General features: G+C 40.6%; 1 protein-coding gene across 1 annotated transcript in view; it reads right to left on the bottom strand.

Moving 5' to 3' along the window:
* Positions 1-3,065: 3,065 nt before the first annotated feature.
* Positions 3,066-24,543, bottom strand: part of LOC137411570 (inositol 1,4,5-triphosphate receptor associated 2-like) — a 169,520-nt gene continuing 148,042 nt past the window's right edge. The window contains exons 16-17 of the mRNA XM_078781155.1: positions 3,856-3,914; positions 3,066-3,651 (exon numbers count right to left, since the gene is read on the bottom strand). Coding sequence (XP_078637281.1) covers positions 3,483-3,651; positions 3,856-3,914 — 228 coding nt within the window. The 3' untranslated portion in view covers positions 3,066-3,482. The remainder of the gene's footprint in view (positions 3,652-3,855; positions 3,915-24,543) is intronic.

Genomic DNA, 24,543 nt, shown 5'->3' with positions numbered 1-24,543 from the left:
CAATGCAACATAATGCTTGAAGACCAACTACCCCACCAAGGTTTCCCATATGTTTGTACAGCAGTCACGCTTTTTTTTTTCCAGACAGCTGCCAGAACCTTCCCACATTTGTCATTCGACTCCAAACACCATGGCAACCAAACAAAATATGGCCGCCATTTTGGATTTTCTGGTGGACCAAAGACATCAGGCCTGTAGGCCCCTGCTAATTAGACACTGCCCGAGTTTGTTGCATCAGATTTCCATTGGCTTTGTTTGGGTCGAATGTTATGAAGAGGGACCCCAAAAAATCTAATCGGATGTCTAATAAAACTTAGTATGGTTTAATTAAGCCTTGACGCCTGGTGTCAGCTTTACGATTAAAGGGGCTGGTGTGAGATCTCAGGGTCCTGAGTTCCAGCCCCTGTCATTCTGTTGAATTAACACGAGGTGGGTTGACGCAGCCTGTCATCCTTCTGAGGTCAGCAAATTGAGTACCAGCTTTCTTGGAGGAATGATCCATTTGTGTATCCTGCGTTGGAGTGGTGACCCACCCAGGATTGTGCCCAATAGCCTCACAAACTGCTTTGGCAGCCTGATACATCTGAAGATTCAAAAGGAGTGTTCTTCTTCTTCTTTGATTAAGCCTGTATCAGCATGCACCACCATCCGCATCCCTCAAACAAAAGTCCAGTATTACATAAAACAAAAGTCCAGTCTTACGAATGGTCCCATATTGGGGTTAAACAATACATGGCCGTGTGACCAATCAGGTCGTTCAGATATAACCATGGGGAAAGTGACATGGATAAGAGGTGTCAAGTTATTCTTTCAATAGCGCATTAAATGTGTTTCCCAATCGTGCTGTTTATCTTTTAAGAGTGCTTTAAATGCGCGTTTCCCAATTGGCCCATTGTCGAATTATCTTCGGGTTTTGAGTTTGAGCCCCTGTCATGCCGTTGAAATAACACCAGGCGTGTCAGCCTTCCAAGGTCATACAAATGGGTACCAGCTTACAGGTAACAGGGACACTGCATCAGCGACACAGCAGCGCTTAAAGAAACAATATAACTAGCAGCCACAGGCTGCATACAAAACTAGATGGTATTCATAGAATACTTACCCTGCGCAGTCAACTTGTTGCGCGCCAACTCTTCTGTTTTTGAACATTTTTTTCTTTGATCCAATATGGCTGCCAGACCACGTGACTGATGACATAAATTTATATTCTCTAATATAATTGTTGCATAGATCATGCTCAATACATTTCAAACTGATCAGACTAAGCGTTGTCCCTGTCGAATTATGACGTCATAATTATGGCACCAATGAGGTCATCGTTCACAACACCTATTCCCCATATGGAGTTCTTTACAATGAGCCATGTTTCAATTTTTTCCATGCAGCAGTTTTGGAGATAGAGGTGCAACAATTTTCGGTTTTTCCAAGATAGCGCCTGTACCACATGACCTATGACGTCATGATTATCAATAAAATATTCTAAAGGAGGCACTCCTATGGGGAAAATTTCGTGTTGATCAGACCAACAGTTGCTAACTTTTTTTTTTTTTTTTAAATAATGATCGGATAAGTGTTGTACTTGTCGAATTACGACGTCACAACGAAGGCACCGATGACATCATTAACATATCTTATTCCCCATAGGGAGTACTTGACAATGAGCCAGGTCTCAATTTTTTTCCGATGGAGTCGTTTCAGATAGAGGTGTGAAGTTTTTCCAAGATGGCGCATGCACCACGTGACATATGACGTCATAATAATCATTAAAATGTTCTACAGGAGGAGGTGCTCCTATGGTGAAAATTTCATGTCAATCGGACCAACAGTTGCCGAGAAAATGAATTTATAAAATGCAGACACGTACGCACACGGCACATGTACGCACATGAATGATTAACCCCACTTTTCGCTTCGCGAGCGCAGGGTAACAAGTACATACTATTAACAATATTTGAAAAAGGGGAAGTATACCACCAACAGGACCAAGCAGCAGTCTAAACCTGTAATGGAGTCATAGGACGAATCGCTCGGAGTGATGTCATCGTTACCAAATGTGTTCAATTGCTTTCATGTGCACATAAGATTAAATGTCCGTGGAAAAAGCAATGATGAAATAGTTGGTAAAATTGCATCAACAATATTAATTTTGTACTTCAGCAATTTACAATTCATTTTTATTTTAAAAATGTATTCGTTTGGATATTGGCGATAATAAAACATGTTTAGAATCCTACAATTTAAAGGATATTAATATACTGTACAAAATATAAAATCTTCTCGGGGGTAGTGATGCTACTTTTACTCCCATCACCAGCTTCCAGTGAGATATTTCGACAAAAAAAGGATAGTATTCGGATCTTCAAAATCTAATCAATTCGTCCTTGTCACACACCCAACCTGTCCACCAGGGTTCGTCTGAATCCGTCCATAACCTTTGAGATATCCTGCTCACAGACAGAGACCGACAGACAAACAGGAGTAAAAAAAATAGCACCGCAAAGCAGGCGTAAGCTCTCAGCCCATGCATGGTGGAAAGCAATTTCAAGATGGCTACCGTGGCGGCCATATTGAAAATCGAAGCGCCCATTTTCGAAAGGAACCTTCCTCTACTCAACCCCAACACACACTGCAAAAATGGATTTAATCGGACAAGCCGTTATGCTCGAAATTGATGGAAACCAATTTCAAGATGGCTACCGTGGCGGCCATATTGAAAATCGAAGCGCCCATTTTCGAAAGGAACCTTCCTCTACTCAACCCCAACACACACTGCAAAAATGGATTTAATCGGACAAGCCGTTCTCCTTGAAATTGACGGAAACCAAAAGTTGACAGACGCCCGGACGCCCACTCATGACAACAACACCCCTTAGCCCAATTTGGGCTGAGGGGTGAAAACCACCAAAGGAGGACTGAGTTAACGAGAACGGCACTCGGTAGAGAGCATACTTTTTGGTAGAGAACAGTTTACGTTTTGTATCTCACTAATGGGCTGGCCGGATTTGCATCCAGACCTGAACCAACATTGAATCGGCTTGTTCTCATCTCCAAAAGTATATTTTGTTGAGGTGGATGGATCAATCATCGATTGCAACTTTATTCAACAATAAAATACAATGCAAACATGAAACAGAAACCACAGACTTGGCTAACATTTCCTCAACATCTGCAGGTTCCTGGGTCATAATAAATCAGGGTTGCAATACACATTTTTTTTATCCAAAAGAACAAGAACCAGGAAAGGAACATCAACAAGGGTTCTGTAACAAACAAATTTAAGATAACCGAATTTATGAAGCAACAACAATTCGGATATTAAAGTGACAAAGAGGTCATATAAAGCACTAAAAAGTCAACTCAGCCATGTTAACCCAAAGCATGTTTATTATTGTTAATGCTGTTAAGTATCAGCAACTAAATGTGCAAACAGAAAGTGCATTACTAAGTTAATGCAGTGAATAAATTATTGCCTGAATAAAAAGTCACATCGGTGGCGCCTCCCGCCAGGTTAAGGACACGTATGGCTCGAGGAAACTACAGAATGGATGGTTTGAGGTGCCACTGAATGGCCCACAAGAATATGCTGCGATGACAAATAGCCAAACACAAGCAATGAAGCAGAAAAAGAACAGCAACCAAGGTAGAAAAAGTCTGCAAGAGGGGAGGGAAAGGTAGGTGTGCACAGTCATCATTGTGTTTCAGGTGAACAGTCATTGAAAGAAAATAAATAGAATAAGAAAAGCATTTATACTCTCAGAGTCTACCATGTCCAAAGGAATCAGCAGCTGAAGGAGGACTCTTAAATCATTCACATATCAATAAAGGCAATGAAAACTGGCTGCATGCATCATTTACCTGCATGCACAGGGTGCTTTGGTGCTCAGGCTCTGCTTTTTGTCTTCAGCCGGTTCAGTCTGGTTACCAAACATACAATGGTAAAACAAAGTTGTCATCAAAACCATAACATGATGTATTCATTATACAGTAACAGCACTGTGCAAACTTTCGATTATTCCAATGATATTTATACTTTTCCTTTGAGGGTAAATTCATCAAATTGATAACGGTCATATGTGTTTATTATTTTTTAATTGCCAGCCTTTATAAATGTGTGTGAAATAAACGACTCGAGAAATAAGATCGGTGTTATTTTGTCGTATCATGCCGGTGCGTGCCCCGGTTTAGAATAGGTACACAGTATCCCTGAAAGAGGCGACTAAAGGTTCGGCGTCAGGAAGGGAATCCGGCCATAAAAACATTGCCTCAAAAAGGGAACCATGATGATTGTCATGGGGCCTGCAAGGCTAACGCCCGCTCTAGCAGGAAAAATGGCCTTAAAAAGGGAATTTAATTTCATTGTATTGGTGAATATGTTGTTCCCAGCACTTCCTTCTTGAGTGCCAACAGTCTTTTACAGATTCCTTCCTGTATCAGACTGAAGGACTTACAGGAATATTGTGCCAAATATCCGATAGTACATTCCACACTTCTTTAAGGTTGGCTGAGTTCCTCCTGTTCTTCTTTGTTTCCAGTTAATTCCATTTGACCTATATGGGTCTAATGTCTGGACACTGGGGTGGCCATTCTAACACTTGGAGCACACCAGTTACATTGTTCTCCAAATACTGTTTTACTATATTGGAAGTGTGTTTTGATTATCTTGTTGGAAAATGAATCTTCTTCCGATTAAACAATTTCCCCATGGAACTGCATTGTGCTGCAGTATTTGCTTGTACTTCTCTGTTGTTGGTGTCTCATTGATTTTTTACAAGTTTTCCTACATCTCTGAGTCTCCTGTGTTTAACAGGAGGCTACAAACACTGTGTGCCATAACGATCTTCAGGTCTTCGGCGCACGAACTGGCATCTCTTAAATCCAAAAAGTTCAAACTTCCAATTCATCAGACCAGAGTACCCAATTCCATTGTTCAGTTGTCCAATGTTGGTGCTGCCTTGCAAATTTCATTCTTTTCACGTTATTCTTTGATCTCTTTGCTGCAACGCTGCCATCGAGACAGACTCCAATCAGCCTTCTGTGGACAATGCTGGACTACATGTTAATGTTCATGCCTGCTCTCCTTCCATTTGACAGCAGCTGACTTGATTTTCTTCTCTCCTTCAAGCTGAGCAACTTCTAGTGCTTATCTTGCCTTGGGGAGGTTCTTCTGCGTCTTCCTGGCCTTTTCTTGTCTTGTATCGAGCCAGTTTATTTCAGGTGTTGCAAAGTGTATCTCACACCGTTGTAGATATTCAGCTTTTCTTACTTCAGTGTGTCCTTCTCACAGAGTTTGGATCTTCACATGTTTTATTATTTAGGCCTGGCCTCGATATCGACTACATAGTCCATGCCTGGAGCCTTCTACATATTAAAAAGAAAAAAAGAAAAGAAAAAAAGCTGTTCTGTTGAATGTTGCTTCCTTGACATCATTCTGAACCCACTCAGACTTTCAAGCAAGGGAACAAGCTGATTAAAACTAATTTCACATATTCACTAGTTTGCAACTCATATTGTGATTTCTTGTTGGGCTAGCGGCTAGGGTGCCGGCTTAGGATACTAGGATCCTGGGTTCGAATCCCGGTCGATCGCTGAATTAACGCCAGGGGGGTTGACTCAGCCTGTCATCCTTCCGAGGTCGGCTAATTGAGTACCAGTTCACTGGTAATTCCCTGTTTGTCGTTAAAGGCGGCAAAAAGGGTTGGCGTCAGGAAGGGCATCCGGCCATAAAACATTGCTTCAAAAAGGGGACCAAAAAACAACAACAACCACGGTTCCCGAAAAAGGCCAACCCCAGCTTGCGGGGAAAAATGGCCTCTAAAGGTGGTTATTTTTTTTATATATATTGTGATTTCTTGTAATTCACATTAATGTGACTGGTGTTGCTCACTTCAAAAATTAGCACATCCCCCATGCAGCGGGAGACTGGGTTTTGCAATCACTTATGTGTGTCTGTCTCTCCGGGCCATTTGGGATTTTATCATCAAATTTTCAAAGCTTTCATGAAAATATGGAGATAAATTCATATAATTTGGTCAAAATGTCAGCGTCACTTTGACCAAATTATATGAACCTATCTCCAATTCTTCAATGTTCATCAAATTGACCTGAAATTGGAAGAATTTGCATATTAGGTCACCGAATTGGTTTGCCAATTGTTTTTTTATGTTTTTAGATCAAAAGATGAAGGTTGCCAAAAACATTAATATGTCAGCGACCCAATTGACCCAAATTGAGTGTAACCTGTGTTCTGTCAACAAGGTTAAAAGGTCAAAGTCAGAAAATCATCAATTTCCATCTGATTGCCTTCAAATTTGAGCAGGGTTTGCATATTGGGTTACTTGCTTTTGAAGTGAAAAGACCACGGTCGCTTAAAATCGTCAATCTTTTTTGAAAAATTTTTTTTAAAGTCTTCGTCATGTTTAGCATACGAAACAAGTCCGAGTACAAAGCCGACGAGCTTTGCATTTTCAGATGCTTTATGGGTTATTATTATTATTTAGTGTTGGAAAATCCACAAACTGTTGCCTGTGTATTTTCGTTAAAACAAGTGGATATTACTACCTCCGGCAGGCTGAACAGTATACGTCTTGTATCACACTGATAGGTCGGATCTGCATCCAGACCTTAACCAAAATCGAATCGGCTTGTTCTCTTCACCTAACCAACTCATCCACCTAGTTTTGTCATAAGCTGTCCAATATTTTTTGTAACATTATGCTATATATCTTTTTTGACCCTATCTCTCAATGGTGAAGTCACTTAAAAATTATAGTATCCGGATCCAGATATTCACCAAAATGTAATAATTTCGTCCTTGTCACAAACCCAACCTGTCCACTAAGTTTCGCCTGAATCCGTCGACACCTTTATGAGAAATCCTGTTCACAAAAAAATAAAATAAACAAAGACAAACAAACAACCAGACAGGGATGAAAAAATAACCTCCACCCACCTTCGGTGGTGTAAATAATTACAGTATCCGGATCCGGATGTTCACCAAAATCAAATAAATTAATCCCCGTCACACACCCAAACTCTCCACCAAATTTTGTCCGAATCCATCTGCAACTTTGAGATATCCTGACAGCAGTGAAAACATAACTTCGTCCATATTCGGTGTATTGCAAGATTGTGTCGCTAAAAGAAGACTTTTTCTATTTCCTGAGTACTCACACCCCTTCACTTTTTCACATTTCGTTGTGTTACAGCCTGAATTTAAAATGGATAAAATTGAGATTATTTTTTTTATCACTGGCCTACACACAATACCCCATAATGTCAGTGATTTTTTTTTTAGAATACTGTATGCACATATGATATATCTATATATACAGTCACGTGAGAAAGTAAGTACACCCCATGTAAAGTTTTGACTTTTTCAACATATTTCAACATACAGCTATTTGATCTTCATTTCAACAATATTGATAGTTAAAGGTGATATAATATAACAAATATCATGAAACATTTACATTTTGTAGTCCATTGTATAATTTAAATAAACACGCGTTACGCCTCGGTCCCCCGTCGTTGAAGTGATGTGAGTTGACAAAGTGGAAGACGCAAGGCAGCCATCTTGGATTTTGACGTGGCGACCCAATTTTCAATAGCGTTCTCCCTTATGCGTAGATACACCCACACACCAGATTAGAAGTTAGTAGTTCGTTTATTTTTCAAGATATTTCGCTCATAAGTTTCAGACGTATATATGGTGGCGGCCATCTTGGATTTTGACGTGGCGACCCAATTTTCAATAGCGTTCTCCCTTATGCGTAGATACACCCACACACCAGATTAGAAGTTGGTACTTCGCTTATTTTTCAAGATATTCCGCTCACAAGGTTCAGACATACATGGCAGTGGCTATCTTGGATTTTGACGTGGCGACCCAATTTTCAATAGCGTTCTTCCTTATGCCGAGATACACCCAAACACCAGATTAGAAGTTGGTACTTCGCTTATTTTTCAAGATATTCCGCTCACAAGGTTCAGACATACATGGCGGTGGCTATCTTGGATTTTGACGTGGCGACCCAATTTTCAATGGCGTTCTTCCTTATGCCTAGATACACCCACACACCAGAATAGAACTTGGTACTTCGCTTATTTTTCATGATATTCCGCTCACAAGGTTCAGACATACATGGCGGTGGCCATCTTGGATTTTGACGTGGCGACCCAATTTTCAATAGCTTTCTTCCTTATGCCTAGATACACCCACACACCAGATTAGAAGTTGGTACTTCGCTTATTTTTCAAGATATTCCGCTCACAAGGTACAGACATACATGGTGGCAGCCATCTTGGATTTTGACGTGGGTTGCACCCACACACCAAATTAGAATTCGGTCCTTCGCTTACGCACGCACGCACGTTTGCACGCATGCACACACGCACGGACGCACGCACACACGGACAGAGGGGAAAACCATAGTCCCCCCTTTCGCTACGCGGTGCGACGGGGGACAATAAATGCAAATTTCGCATGTGGAAAAAGTAGGTACACCCATGGCTCTCATAGGTGGTATTGCCCCCTTTGGCATAAACAACCTCAAGTAGGCGTTTCTTATAACTGTCTACCAGTCTCTGACATCTACTGGGAGAATTTTTTTCCCACTCCTCCATGCAGAATTCTTTCAGCTGTGCGATGTTTGAGGGGTTTCTTGCATGCACAGCTCGTTTCAAATCCCCCCACAACATCTCGATGGGATTTAGATCCGGGCTTTCACCTGGCCATTCCAGAACCCTCCATTTCTTTCTTTTCAGCCATTCCTTGGTGGATTTACTGGTTACTGGATTTACTTGGTGGATCATTGTCATGTTGCAAGGTCCACCTTCGGTTGAGCTTAAACTTTCCGACAGATAGCCTCACATTATCCTCAAGCACCCTCAGGTACAATGAAGAATTCATAGTGGATTCTATGATGGTGAGCTGCCGAGGCCCTGATGCAGCAAAGCTGCCCCACACCATAATATTTCCATCACCATGCTTTACAGTTGGTATCAGGTTCTTGTGGTCAAATGCTGTCTTTGGTTTTCTTCAGGTCAAATGCATCAGGTCAAATGCTTTGGTCAAGAGCACATTGTTCCAGAAGTGCTGGTCTTTGCCTAGGTGTTCATTGGCAAACTTTGGTCTTGCCCTGATGTTCTTTCGAGAAAGCAAAGGTTTCCGCGTGGCACACCTCCCTTGTAGATCAAATTTGTGCAGCCTCTTTCTAATGGTAGACTCGTGCACTTTGACATTTGACATCCCTCTCCCTCCACACATCTCCTTGCTCTCAAATGTTATGTTTGTGTGCTTCCCCTTCTCTCCCCATCTTGTCTTCCGCTCCCTCTTTTTATATATCTTATTTGTCTGGTTGATTTGTTTGTGAAATAAATGTTAGCTCTTTCACGAGCCTCGATTCAGTATTCAAAAAAACAGTGGCAAGAGCTACCTGTAAGTCCCGTGATGACATTCTGGGGTTCTTCGAGACTTCTTTCAGCATCTTGCGGTCTGCTCTCGGGCTGAACTTGCTCGGGCGGCCTGGCCTGAACAAGTTGGCAGTTGTTTGGAATCTTCTCCACTTGTAGATGATCTTCCAGACAGTCAAATGATTGATTTCAAATTGTTTGGAGATCTTTTTAAATCCCTTCAACGACTCGTAGGCATCTATAACCTTCTTTCTGAAGGCCTCAGCGAGCTCTTTTGATCTAGGCATGGTGACGCCGCACACTTCAACAACAAAGAGCAAACCAAACTAAATGTCTGAGGTTTAAATAAGACAGGTTCCTCCAAGATCCTCTCTGACGATGTTCTAATCATTTGCACCTGAGCAGGTGCACCTGATTCTAATTTTAGGTATCTGAAGTCGTGATAAATGTAGGGGTGTACTTACTTTTTCTACATGTGAAATTTGCATTTATGTTTCTTTAAATGATACAATGGACTACAAAATGTAAATGTTTCATGATATTTGTTAAATTATATCACCTTTATCTATCAATATTGTTGAAATGAAGATCAAATAGCTGCATGTTGAAATATGTTGAAAAAGTCAAAACTTTACATGGGGTGTACTTACTTTTTCACGTGACTGTATATATATATATATACAGTGAAACCTTGACTTACGAGTGCACCAACTTACGAGTTTTCCGAGATACGAGCCGTCGCTCGGGCGGTTTATTGCTTTGAGATGCGAGCCGAGATCTGAGTTACGAGCTTACGCCACCCGCCACCAGGTGGGTTCCGGTCACGTGGTTATCTTGCCGTGCAAGCATCTCTGCCGTATATCGCTGCTGCTTTGTTTTCGCATTTTGGTTATTTTGGAAAATTTCTTAGTTTTAACCATGGGTCCTAATAAATTGAGTGCCAAGGGCAGTACTGAGAAGAAGAAGAGGATGATGTGCTTGGATATAAAACACGCAATCGTCGAAAAACATGAGCGAGGTGTGCGTGTTGTCGACTTGGTGAGGCGGATGTGAAGGCAGCTGAAGATTTTATTATAACTTTTGCCGAACTGATAGAAGCCGAACGATACATCCCCCAGCAAATCTTCAACTGTGACGAGACAGGGCTCTTCTGGAAAAAGATGCCGAGGAGGACGTATATAACGGCAGAGGAGAAGAGCATGCCAGGCCACAACTTGTTCAGAGTGCCGACGATAGCTCGCCTTCTCTTTGTGGAAAACACGGTGAGATCCTTAACATCCAACAACTAATGGGACGCAAACGGGGCGCCCAGTTTAGCGGTACACACATTGATGAATCACCCTGCCTGTGATTCACCCATGACAGGTTATAGCTGGGTCGGGATTCAAACCCAGGCTGGACAGTTTAGAGTCAAGTGTGCGTACCTCCAGTCCAGGCCATCCTGCCAACTTGTATGCTGCATACAGGTGAAATATAAAGCGCGAGATATTTTTATATATACTGTATATTTAAAAAAAAATTGGTGTGGTTTTTGGCGGGCTGGAACGGATTAATAGCATTTCAATGGGGAAATTTAATTTGAGAAACGAGCAAATTGAGTTACGAGCTCGGTCACAGAACGAATTAAACTCGTAAGTCAAGGTTTCACTGTATATATGTATATATATATATATATATATATATATATATATATATATATATATATATATATATATATATATATATATATATATATATATATATATATATATTGTTACGCAACCGTGATTAACACCACAGTTACGGATGGCCGATTGCGAGACTTTACACTCCCGAGGCGAAAACTCAATAGCGGATTCCAATCAAGCATAAACGCGCGGAATGGCGGGACACAGCGAAGGCTCCGCAACCTTACCTATTAAAATCAAACACCCAGGAAACTGCGTTCAGATATATACAAAAATAATACAAGGATTTATTAAATAAAAGCAAAGACAGTGACAAAGCAACGCCGGTAAATCTAATATCCTAGATCGGGACGTCCCCACACGACTGACAGCAAACACAAAACGAGGGAGATGAATTACGAAAGGAATACGTCACGTCGTTCAAAATGTACGCGGATGCGGGCTTATCTTGTCTGTCTTTCGTCGTCTTTGTGGCGGCCGTCCAACACCGCTCCTTTCGGCCCGATCGCACACCACGAGGTCCCTCGCTCCAAGTCCCACAAGGCCGAGCACCACGCACCAAAAAGCACCATGCGTCGACGACCTCCAACGCGGGCACAAACTCCAGAACCAAGAGGAATGGCGAAAAGGAGGAGAGAGCGCGCAGGTGCAACTGCACGCCTCGTCCTTCCAACTCGCTCCGGGACTGGTCTCGCCTGCACTCGGTTCAGCGCGCCTCCGAACTGCTCTGCTCTCAACTTACACCGGGATTGCTAGCAGCCAACTGCCAACGAACTGCCTGCTGTGTGCCAACTGTTCAACGAACTGCCTGCTGTGTGCCAACTGTTCAACGAACTGCCTTTAAAATGGCGTCCGACCGTCGCTAATATCTCTCGCCGATGACGTCACATTGGCGCACTCCTCAGCCAATCAAAAGCCTCCCAACTCGCTCAGGTCACGCCCTCTGCACAACCACTCCACGCTCCCCGTCCGCGACCCCGCGGTCCTTGTGTTATAACACGTGCCAGGCGAGGTTTGTAGGCCTTGGAGGTGTAAATGGTGGCGGCCAATTGTGGCGGTGTTTTTGGCCTGGTTTCCTGTCCATTTGTTCCGAAGTCATTGTCAGGGAAAGGAATTATTTAATGTTGCGCTAAGGACCTAACTAATGTTTATGTGGTTTGCAGTGCCATAATGGACAAAGGTTTGACTACTAGGTGAGACTCACAGGGGCGTTACCTTTAATCCCTCACTATTTAACACTCGAACCTCCAGGTAGATCCACAATCATACATCTTCCCCCGACAAACGCCTAAACATCAAGAACTTATTACATGTAGAGTCCCTGTCACGACAGCCGAATACCTACCTATTCAGATCTACCTAGCTCTAGATGTTGCTCTACCAAATTCATAACAATATATATATATATATATATATATATATATATATATATATATATATATATATATATATATATATATATATACATCTATATACATATATATACATATATATATATATATATATATATATATATATATATATATAATTATATATATATATATATATATATATATATATATATATATATATATATATATATATATATATATATATATATATATATAGATATATATATATGTAGATATATATATAGATATATATATATACATGACCATTATGGGGTATTGTGTGTAGGCCAGTGATTAAAAAATAATCTCAATTTTATCCATTTTAAATTCAGGCTGTAACAACGAAATGTGAAAAAGTGAAGGGGTGTGAATACTCAGGAAATAGAAAGTTTTATTTTAGCGACACAATCTTGCAATACACCGGTGTATTTTTTTTAAAGAAGGTGCTTCCAGCCAGAAAGTAAAAAAAAACAAAAAAAAGTATATATAATCTACAAATTTGAGGAAATAAGCAAGAGCAGACTCGGTCTCAGGCGACGTTTCACCCGCTTCACTGCAGGCTTCCTCAGGCCAATAGATGTCAATTGGCCTGAGAAAGCTGTGTGCACACCACACACACACACACACACACACACACACACACACACACACACACACACACACACACACACACACACACACACACACACACACACACACACACACACACACACACACACACACACACACACACACACACACACACACACACACACACACACACACACACACACACACACACACACACACACACACACACACACACACACACCGATCAGAAGAACTTTACCCACAATGGCACAACAAAGTATACAAAGTAATTCATTGGCATATCTGCAAAAAAATTAACATCCCAATACCAGAAAACTCAAGGAAGCATCACGAAGGGAAATCATTTAAAATGAGGACGTCGTGCTGATGTACGACCTAATGATTCCATTGAGCATGAACATATAAAACAAAACATTGCATCCGGACATTGTACTCAGGAACAAAAAGGAAAAGCCAGCATTGCTGATTGAGTGAGATATCAGGACCCAGCGATTTTGGCCAAAACATCCCAAAAATCATGAAAATGACCAAATACCACGACCTCAAGAATGAAGTGAGAACATCCTGGAAGCTGAAGAGCGTCAACATTGTACCAGTGATAATTGGAGCAACAGGAGTGATAAAGAAGAACCTCACTAAGATTTTAAAAACAATACCCAGGAATATTACCACAAATGAACTACAACTGGGGGCAATCCGGGGTTCGGTGACAATCCTGAAAAGAGCCCTTGGAACAAAACTCTGAAAAGGTTGAAAAGCTTTTTCCATGAACCGTCGTGATCCCATACCGAAACGGAGATGGATAACAAATAAACAAGGGTTTAACAAGCATTCTGAGTATTGCACTGCAATACATGTCCCCTACCAAAGTTCAAAGTGCCATAACTTTGTCAAAAATGATCAAATATGCAAATTTATGCACAGTTGATGCTGGTTTTCAAAGTTGATCTGAGGTATGCTGAGACACATGTGTGTCACGCCTCGCCTCGTTGATAAGCCCGCAAGGTTGCTCCGTGGAGCCGCCTGGACGTATTGCACTGTGTGAATTATATAATTACCAACTCACGGTCTGAGGTACTAGCGATTCAAGAGATATCCATTTTCTTTTAAATTTCCGTTTAATTAACGATATATGCCAAACCACGTGCCCTATCGCAAATTCCAAAAGGACATTTTAGTAGACTGACATGCTGAACAGATCTGTGAAGTTTCCCCTCGATTGGATCAAAAATGAGGGAGGAGCTCGGTTTTAAAGGTTCATGCTTAAAAACGTCATAACTCTGAAACCATGTGACGCATGATGTCATGCTCGCTGACTTTTTGGTTCGTCATGGGTATGCGATTCTGGCCACAAAGTTTGGCCTCGATCTGTTCAGCCGTTGCAGAGAAAAAGGGGTTTTCGTGTTTTCACGAAAAACAATATGGCGGCCAAACCACGTGACATGTGACGTCATAATTACCATTAAAATATTCTCCAGACTGAGTCCCCCCTTCAGTGAAAATTTGATCTCAATCGATCCTATTATTGCAGAGAAAATCCTTTTTAAAGGAAATTAAAACTTAAAATGGCACTGAGTTAAGGATCATCAGAATTCCCAAAGTTCAAAGTGCCATAACTTTGTCAAAAATGATCGAAACGTCGTGAAGTTCGAGCTTGATCTGTAACTTATCATGAGGAAACCATGTACCAAGTTTGAAATTATTAGCGTTAAGAGTTTAGGAAAAAAAGTCCGGAAAACTGTTCTTTGCGTGACGGACTGACTGACGGAAGGACGGCTTGCAAACCTATAGTCCCCTCCGGTGCACACCGGTAGGGGACTAATAAGGCTTTCAAACATAACACACTGAGCGCACAGGAAATTGCATGCACAGATGCAGGAAAAATGAACAAAAAGAAATCATCCTGTCAAAAGATCTGAAGGTAGGCACACTCAGGTTTCGACAGCCATGGCACTGGAACAATCTGCCAACCGTGACAGGAAGACAAGTGGCGGCATCATCGGGTGCGCCTAATAGATGGTTCCTCACAGCACATGATCGGGCATCGATATGTGCTGCTATGACAAGGATGAGTAAATTTGGCATCAATGGAAACCAAGCAAAACAGGTACACAAAGAAGAAAGTGAGAAACTAAAAGAGAGAGATGAAGATGATGTACAGAAGATTATCGACAGTGCACAATCAAATGATAGACACCTTCAGCGGGGAAGAAGTCAGTCTTGTAACCTGGCTACTGGTGATGTTATACCAGATGACACAGCAAATTATATGGTCAATATCAAGGCTACTGACATCACTGCAATGAACAATTTTGTGGAAACAAAATATCAGAAAGTAAGTATCAGATTCTTCTAACACAAGTTGAAGATCAAGACATTTACCACTCTCACAGCTTCTGCTAAGAAGAAACCTAGTACAGCAGTGCAGTTGGCATCATTGAATGCAGACATTGAGCTGTTTAGCGGAATAATTATTGTAACTAAGATGAGGGAAGGTGATTTGAGAACAGTATTCAACTTGGAACTTCCTTCAGCTCCTTACTCATTGGTGCATGTGGATGGCACACGAAGGAAAGCTACCAAGAGTACACTACTTGCTGAGCTGGAGAATGTAGTCGATGTGCAAACTGAAATGGCCCGTCAACCAGGAGACAAAGCAGCATGGGTCATTAACGAAAGGACCATCATTTTTTTTTAATGTTGAAGGCTCCAGTCACGGACTAAATAGTCCTCATCGAGGCCAGTCCTTAAATAAAAGAGCTGCATTGATAGAGAACTGAAGAAAGAGAGAATAGTCTGAGAGTTTTTGAGGAAGTAAAAAATCTGCTTTTTGAAAAGGGGAAGGTCATAAGTGTTTGGAAAGACATGAGAAGGTAAAGAGTTCCAGAGTTTGGGAGTGGATGATAAGAAACAAACATCATAACGGCCCACCCTTGAGTTGCCAATGGCCACACAATAATCATGCGATGTAGTGCCTTGTCAAGTATTCCGTGGTCTCGGTAATGGCTGAGGTACACAAGTTATCGGGAGCAGAAAGCGAAGTAATACCTGTAGAAACGAGAAAGAGATCCACCTTTGTGGCGTAATTCGAGCAGGTCGATTTTTGAGGTCAGATTGGGAGAGATAGGTCGGATTAATTTGGATTCAATTCTGTGCAGTAAGTATGTGGAGCTGGAACCACCCCAGATGTGGGAGCAGTACTCTATACAAGGACGAATCAGTCCTTTATATTGTTGAAGCAACTGTTCAGAGAAGAATCTTCGACATCTGAATAGAACTCCGAGTTTCTTTTGAGGCAGACTTGGCTATTTGTCCAAATCCGAATTTAAAGAGGTGACTGTGATGAAACGAGATGCAGATCGAGTGATGGAAGATGTGGCAGATGTGGCAGGGAAAAACATGGAGGAATGCAAAACCTTTGCACGATTTTCACTGTGACCGATATGCCATATTTGACAGACACAATGTAGACAACTTGTTCAAATAATTTGCACATGCAAGATTCAATCAAATAAACTTCATTAAAATTAAGACACATGGACCACAAAAAAGTTGGGGAAAAAACGATTGTCTTCATCCAAAGACAAGGCATCTCTTGTCTGGTTCTTGTGTGAGATGTGGTCAGATGTTGACACTGAAAAAATGCAATTAGGGAAATTTCTTGTTCTCGCTAGTGGGTTTGAGCTGGATTGTGATCTCCAGAAGGTATCAACTGTAGGATCATCCACAGTGCAGTACCTGAAGACTACACAAGAAGAAGTAGATACTTAATTGATCCTTCATACTGCAGATGCTGTAAGGGGAAAAACTCATGTCTTGTTTGGTCACCCGACACAGATGTAGAAGTGCATTCTATTCATTTTTCACACGACTTGATACACGTCTATGGTTCAAAACTGGACGAAGAGATAAACTCCGATACATCTCCATCAGTGATGTTACTGAATGTTGGGTCCTGTAATTTGTTCTTTGCTCCCTGGTTTGCATATTTGACGAGCTGTGATTGCATTAGTGGCCTATTCATTATTGGAAAGACAAAAGCTCTCAAGCACAATCGAACAAACATCCACAATGCCGCACCACTTTCTTCACTAGCTTTTACATGAGCCTCGACTGAGTATAGAAAAAAAAAAATGATGTGAAAAAAAAAAAGACACCAAACAATTTGCGGCAAACTCATTTGCAAGATGTATGATGCAAAGAGCACAACAGATGACGTAAATGAAACATAGTACAAACTGTTCTGAAGAAAACAGGCCAATAATTAATATCTTCCTTCATCCTCTCAATGCCTTAATCAACACCTTTAAAGAGTGAATTATCAGACCAACATTTGGAAGAGGTCGCGAGAAACCAATCCATCACCAATTGGGAATCGATGGGAAATGCAATGTGATGAAACTCACAATTGATGTCACAGGATCCCGCAACAAAGGTAATTTTATAAGTTGTAACATGCGGATGCAAAGCATCACAATGTGAAGGACACTGGAGCTGTTCTTCACAAGGTCTACATTGTACAGCAGCATGTGGCTGTGAAGGAGATGATGAGTGCTAAAACCCGCAGAAGCTTGCTGGTAGCAGCTCATTGAATTGAGGAAGTGACAGTGAATCCTCCGATATAGAATGAACACTGTTCATGATGACTGTAACAGTTAGTGTTTTTATTGTGATACGGTATTACAAATACTTGCTTTTCTTTGCACAATAATGTTGGTATTAAAATGTATAAATAATTTGTGACAGTTGTCACTAAATGCTGATTACATATTACAATCAATATCAGATACTGTATGTAAATGATTCATTGGTATTGGGGAAAAAAAAAATCCCACCCATGTTCAAGGAATCCGTTCACTTTGGCATTTTTAATATGAAATAGGCAACGCCTAGAAATGAGCCAAACCCATTACAATTAGCCTTGAAAACAAGCCTTCATAATTAGCCTTTAAAATTAGCCTTTATAATTAGCCTTTATAATTAGCCTTTATAATTAGCCTTCATAATTAGCCTTTAAAATTAGCCTTTATAATTAGCCTTTATAATTAGCCTTTATAATTAGCCTTTATAATTAGCCTTTGGAGTTAGCCTTTAGAATTAGCCTTCATAATTAGCCTTTAGAATTCGCCTTTAGAATTACACTTTGGAATTAGCCTTTGGAATTAGCCTTTAGAATTAGCCTTTATAATCAGCCTTTGGAATTAGCCTTTAGAATTAGCCTTTAGAATTAGCCTTTATAATTAGCCTTTATAATTAGCCTTTATAATTAGCCTTTGGAATTAGCCTTTAGAATTAGCCTTTATAATCAGCCTTTGGAATTAGCCTTTAGAATTAGCCTTTAGAATTAGCCTTTATAATTAGCCTTTATAATTAGCCTTTATAATTAGCCTTTAGAATTAGCCTTTATAATTAGCCTTTAGAATTAGCCTTTATAATTAGCCTTTAGAATTAGCCTTTATAATCAGCCTTTGGAATTAGCCTTTGGAATTAGCCTTTAGAATTAGCCTTTATAATCAGCCTTTGGAATTAGCCTTTAGAATTAGCCTTTGGAATTAGCCTTTATAATTAGCCTTTATAATTAGCCTTTGGAATTAGCCTTTAGAATTAACCTTTATAATTAGCCTTTAGAATTAGCCTTTATAGTTAGCCTTTATAATTAGCCTTTATAATTAGCCTTTAGAATTAACCTTTATAATTAACCTTTAGAATTAGCCTTTATAATAAGCCTATATAATTAGCTTTTATAATTAGCCTTCATAATTAGCCTTTATAATAAGCCTTTATAATTAGCTTTTATAATTAGCCTTTATAATTAGCCTTTAAAATTAGCCTTTATAATAAGCCTTTATAATTAGCCTTTGTAATTAGCCTTTAAAATAAGCCTTTATAATTAGCCTTTATAATTAGCCTTTATAATGAGCCATTATAATTAGCCTTTAGAATTAGCCTTTATAATTAGCCTTTATAATAAGCCTTTATAATTAGCCTTTAGAATTAGCCTTTAGAATTAGCCTTTATAATTAGCTTTTATAATTGGCCATTATAATTAGCCTTTATAATTGGCCTTTATAATTGGTCTTTATAATTGGCCTTTATAATTAGCCTTTATAATTAGCCTTTATAATTGGCCTTTATAATTAGCCTTTAGAATTAGCCTTTATAATAAGCCTTTATAATTAGCCTTTATAATAAGCCTTTATAATTGGCCTTTATAATGACCCTTTAGAATTGGCCTTTAGAATTAGCCTTTAGAATTGGCCTTTATAATTAGCCTTTAGAATTAGCCTTTAGAATTAACCTTTAGAATTGGCCTTTGGAATTAGCCTTTATAATTAGCCTTTATAATTAGACTTTAGAATTAGCCTTTAGAATTAGCCTTTAGAGTTAGCCTTTAGAATTAGCCTTTAGAATTAGCCTTTAGAATTAGCCTTTAGAGTTAGCCTTTATAATTGGCCTTTATAATTACCCTTTAGAATTGGCCTTTAGAATTGGCCTTTATAATTAGCCTTTAGAATTAGCCTTTAGAATTAACCTTTATAATTAGCCTTTGGAATTAGCCTTTGGAATTAGCCTTTGGAATTAGCCTTTGGAATTAGCCTTTATTAGCCTATATAATTAGCCTTCAGAATAAACCTTTATAATTAGCCTTTAGAATTAGACTTTATAATTAGCCTTTAGAATTAGCCTTTGGAATTAGACTTTATAATTAGCCTTTAGAATTAGCCTTCATAATTAGCCTTTGTAATTAGCCTTTATAATTAGCCTTTATAATTAGCCTTTATAATTAGCCTTTATAATAAACCTTTATAATAAACCTTTATAATTAGCCTTTAAAATTAGCCTTTAGAATCAGCCTTTACAATCAGCCTTTATAATTAACCTTTATAATAAACCTTTAGAATTACCTTTATAAAGAGCCTTTATAATTAGCCTTTAGAATTAACCTTTATAATTAGCCTTGATAATTAGCCTTGATAATTAGCCTTTGGAATTTGCCTTTAGAATTAACCTTTATAATTAGCCTTCCAAATTAGCCTTTATAATTAGCCTTTATAATTAACCGTTATAATTAGCCTTTATAACTAGCCTTTAGAATTAACCTTTATAATTAACCTTTAGAATTACCTTTATAAAGAGCCTTTATAATTAGCCTTTATAATTAACCTTTATAATTAGCCTTTAGAATTAGCCTTTAGAATTAACCTTTATAATTAACCTTTATAATTAGCCTTTATAATTAGCCTTTAGAATTAACCTTTATAATTAGCCTTTAGAATTAGCCTTTAGAATTAACCTTTCGAATTAGCCTTTAGAATTAACCTTTATAATTAAGGTGCGCAGTGGGGTAAAATAGCACGTTTCACGTGCCATCAATAAATTGAAATTATCAGTCTTTCCAGTGAAGCTACTAGACCGGGAGCCCAGGGGGGTCAGCCTAGCTGGAAAGGTAACCAATTTTCATGTATATAGCAATGGTCCATGTGCATGTCTATATAAGGAAATGGACGTCTGCCGGGCACATTATGGTGGGTGTGGTCAAAAGGGCCATTAGAAAGGGACCCCAAAATTGAGCAAGATCAGCTCTGTGAGTTAACCTGGTGAAACCGACTGGAAAATGTTCGGCATAGTCCCAGATATCATGAATGACCACTGCCAGACAGTTTCAGTGGTGGGTTGTGCCTAACAGACTTACATAACCGGTACCCAAAAATTGAGCGAGATCAGCTCGTGAGTTAACCCGGTGAAACTTACTGGAAAATGTTCGGCATAGTCCCAGATATCATGAATGACCAATGCCAGACAGTTTCAGTGGTGGGTTATGCCTGCCAGACACCCCCAAAATTGAACTAGATCAGCTCGTAAGTTAACCCGGTGAAACCTACTGGAAAATGTTTGGCAGAGTCCCAGATATCATGAATGGCCACTGCCAGACATTTTTTCAGTGGTGGGTTGTGCCCGCCAGACACCCCCGAATGCCTCCACCCCCAAAATTGAGCTCGATCAGCAAGTAAGTTAACCCGGTGAAACCTACATGAAATAGTTCGGCATAGTCCCAGATATCATGAATGGCCACTGCCAGACATTTTCAATGGTGGGGTGCGCCCGCCAGACTTACATAACCGGTACTCCAAAATTGAGCTAGATCAGCTCGTGAATTAACCCGGTGAAACTTACTGGAAAATGTTTGGCATAGTCCCAGATATCATGAATGACCACTGCCAGACAGTTTCGGTGGTGGGTTATGCCCGCCAGACACCCCCGAATGCCACCACCCCAAAATTAAGCGAGACGGCTAGATTGAGCTGAGAAAAAGCCCAATTTATCTCTCGATTCTGTGGCTTTGTAATTTACTCACAATTATCAATATAGCATGTATTTGACCAAGCCTGAACCTGGACAACAAGGTGCCAGGCGTGTTACTTTACATGTATTACTTTTTGTGACACTTTTACTGGTATATGTGTGGGAAATAGTCAGTTTAAAATAGGAATCAAGTGGTCAAGTTCTCTTTTCACTGCAACCCAACTCATTTTATTAATGATCAGTCATCAACACATCCAAGAAGATATTAGAAGCAGTACGAGAGGTATGTTTTGTTACTTAAATTGCTCCCCATAGATATCATGCTGCCACCTATTATCTCATTAATCAAGCTTTAAAACTTAAAGATTTAAGAGAGGTCTCTCCTTTGTAACTATACTCAGAATCAGTGTATTTATGATGATGCAAAGCGGTACATGTACATCTACATCCCTTTGAATCCATCAGGAACGTGTATGTTACCAGAATAGCGCTGAGGCCTAATCACAAAATGCATATAATTCACCTAACCCTCACCCTCCTGCTGATGCTGTCCATCCATCATATGGAGGGCCACTTGTCCATTAATTAGGCCTACCTGATCCACTGATATAGACATGTCAATGAACCTTATGCAGCCAAGGTTACTCACACTATATACAACAAGTGGAGCCTATATGCTAAGCTGTACGGTCATTAACTTTAAAGCTAAACAATGTGAATTTATGCTCTTTTCTTGATTGAGGGAACAACAACAACAACATGCATTTTAAAGGCCATTTTCCCTACTAGAGCGGGGGTTAGCCTTGCGGTCCCCATGACAATCTTCTCCATTTTGCCTTATTTTCTGCATCTCTCCTTGTTAACCCCCTTGCCCGCATTTCTTCTTCCACCATCTTTAGCCAAGTCTTTCTCGGTCTTCCCCATCCTCTACTTCCTTCTACATTCATTTCCATCACTTCTCAACCAGTCACTTTCATCCTTCCTCAACACATGACCAAACCATCTCAACCTGTTCCTCTTCACAGCATCAATCACAGGCTCTATTCCCATCATCTTTTGCAATTCATCATTTGTCTTCCTCTCTCTCAACGATACTCCGCACATCCGTCGAACCATTCGCATTTCCACCCTTTCCAACCTTCGTTGCTGCTCTACGTTCATTACCCATGTCTCGCTCCCATAAATCATAACACTTCTCACACATGCAGCATACACCTTTCCCTTCAGCTTCAACGACACTCCCCTCATCATCAGCACGCCACTCAGTTCCTGAAACTTCTTCCATGCACATCTCACTCCAGCAACCATTGCCGAGTCTGAACCACCTTCTCCATTCAGCATGTCTCCGAGGTAGCAAAATGTTTTCACACCTTCCAGCTTCACGCCGTCTCCAAGATCCAAGTCAACATTTCCTCCATCTGCAGCTCCCTCTGTGCACACCTTACATTTGAATGTAGCTGCCACACTGGTTAATGACCCTCTCAGACCACTACATTTTTGATGAACCCACTCAGCGCACATTGCACATTGAATGGAGTTCACTCTGACACCCTTCCTGCACACAGCACAGGGCCACTTCCCAGTTCTTTCCACCTCACCACATGCTTTACCACTTGCCATCACCTTCGTCTTTCCGATATTCACCTTCAGACCTTTTGTCTCCATACATTCCTTCCACTTGTTCATCTTTTCCTTCAGTCCATCCATACTTTCCGCAATCAACACCAGATCATCTGCATACAACAACTCCCACGGTAAACCCTCCTTTACGTTCTGAGCCAGCACCTCCATCACAGCTACAAATAGTAGTGGACTTAGTACCGACCCCTGATGCACTCCCACCTTCACCTCAAACTCACCACTGTTCCCATCCTTCGTCCTTACAGCTATGCACGCTCTTTTGTACATTGCCATCACTACTCTGATCAACCATTCCTCCACTCCTAACTTCCTCAATGCCCATGTCAATACTTTGCATGGAGTTGTGGGAGATATGTTGAAGGCAGCAGGAAGTTGGGGTGTGAAGAGAATAACAGAGATCTGTAATCTGGTGGTGAAAGAAGGCCGCATTCCAGTGGTTGGGAACTGAGTACCCTCGTCCCTCTATACAAGGGGAAAGGTGACCCTCTGGAGTGTGGCTCGTACCGAGCGATAAAGTTATTGGAGCATGGAATGAAGGTATTGGAAAGGGTGTTGGAGAGGAGGATAAGGAAGAAAGTGAAGATCGACGAAATGCAGTTTGGATTTATGCCAGGAAGAGGAACGACAGATGCGCTTTTCGTTGTGAGGCAGTTGCAGGAGAAGTACATGGAGAAGAGGAAGAAGTTGTTTGTTGGGTTTGTTGATCTGGAGAAAGCATTCGATAGGGTTCCACGCAAAGTATTGACATGGGCATTGAGGAAGTTAGGAGTGGAGGAATGGTTGATCAGAGTAGTGATGGCAATGTACAAATGAGCGCACACAGCTGTAAGGACGAAGGACGGAAACAGTGGTGAGTTTGAGGTGAAGGTGGGAGTGCATCAGGGGTCGGTACTAAGTTCACTACTATTTGTAGCTGTGATGGAGGTGCTGGCTCAGAACGTAAAGGAGGGTTTACCGTGGGAGTTGTTGTATGCAGATGATCTGGTGTTGATTGCGGAAAGTATGGATGGACTGAAGGAAAAGATGAACAAGTGGAAGGAATGTATGGAGACAAAATGTCTGAAGGTGAATATCGGAAAGACGAAGGTTATGGCAAGTGGTAAAGCATGTGGTGAGGTGGAAAGAACTGGGAAGTGGCCGTGTGCTGTGTGCAGGAAGGGTGCCAGAGTGAACTCCATTCAATGTACAATGTGCGCTGAGTGGGTTCATCAAAAATGTAGTGGTCTGAGAGGGTCATTTACCAGTGTGGCAGCTACATTCAAATGTAAGGTGTGCACAGAGGGAGCTGCAGATGGAGGAAATGTTGACTTGGATCTTGGAGACGGCGTGAAGCTGGAAGGTGTGAAAACATTTTGCTACCTCGGAGACATGCTGTATGGAGAAGGTGGATCAGACTCAGCAATGGTTGCTCGAGTGAGATGTGCATGGAAGAAGTTTCGGTAACTGAGTGGCGTGCTGATGAGGAGGAGAGTGTCGCTGAAGCTGAAGGGAAAGGTGTATGCTGCATGTGTGAGAAGTGTTATGATTTATGGGAGCGA

Source organism: Myxine glutinosa, chromosome 7 (assembly GCF_964187855.1).
Source record: "Myxine glutinosa chromosome 7, kmMyxGlut1.1, whole genome shotgun sequence".
In the NCBI taxonomy this organism is placed as follows: Eukaryota; Metazoa; Chordata; class Myxini; order Myxiniformes; family Myxinidae; genus Myxine; species Myxine glutinosa.
The sequence above is the reverse complement of the archived record's forward strand: the minus strand, read 5'-3'. Positions and strand labels throughout refer to the sequence as shown.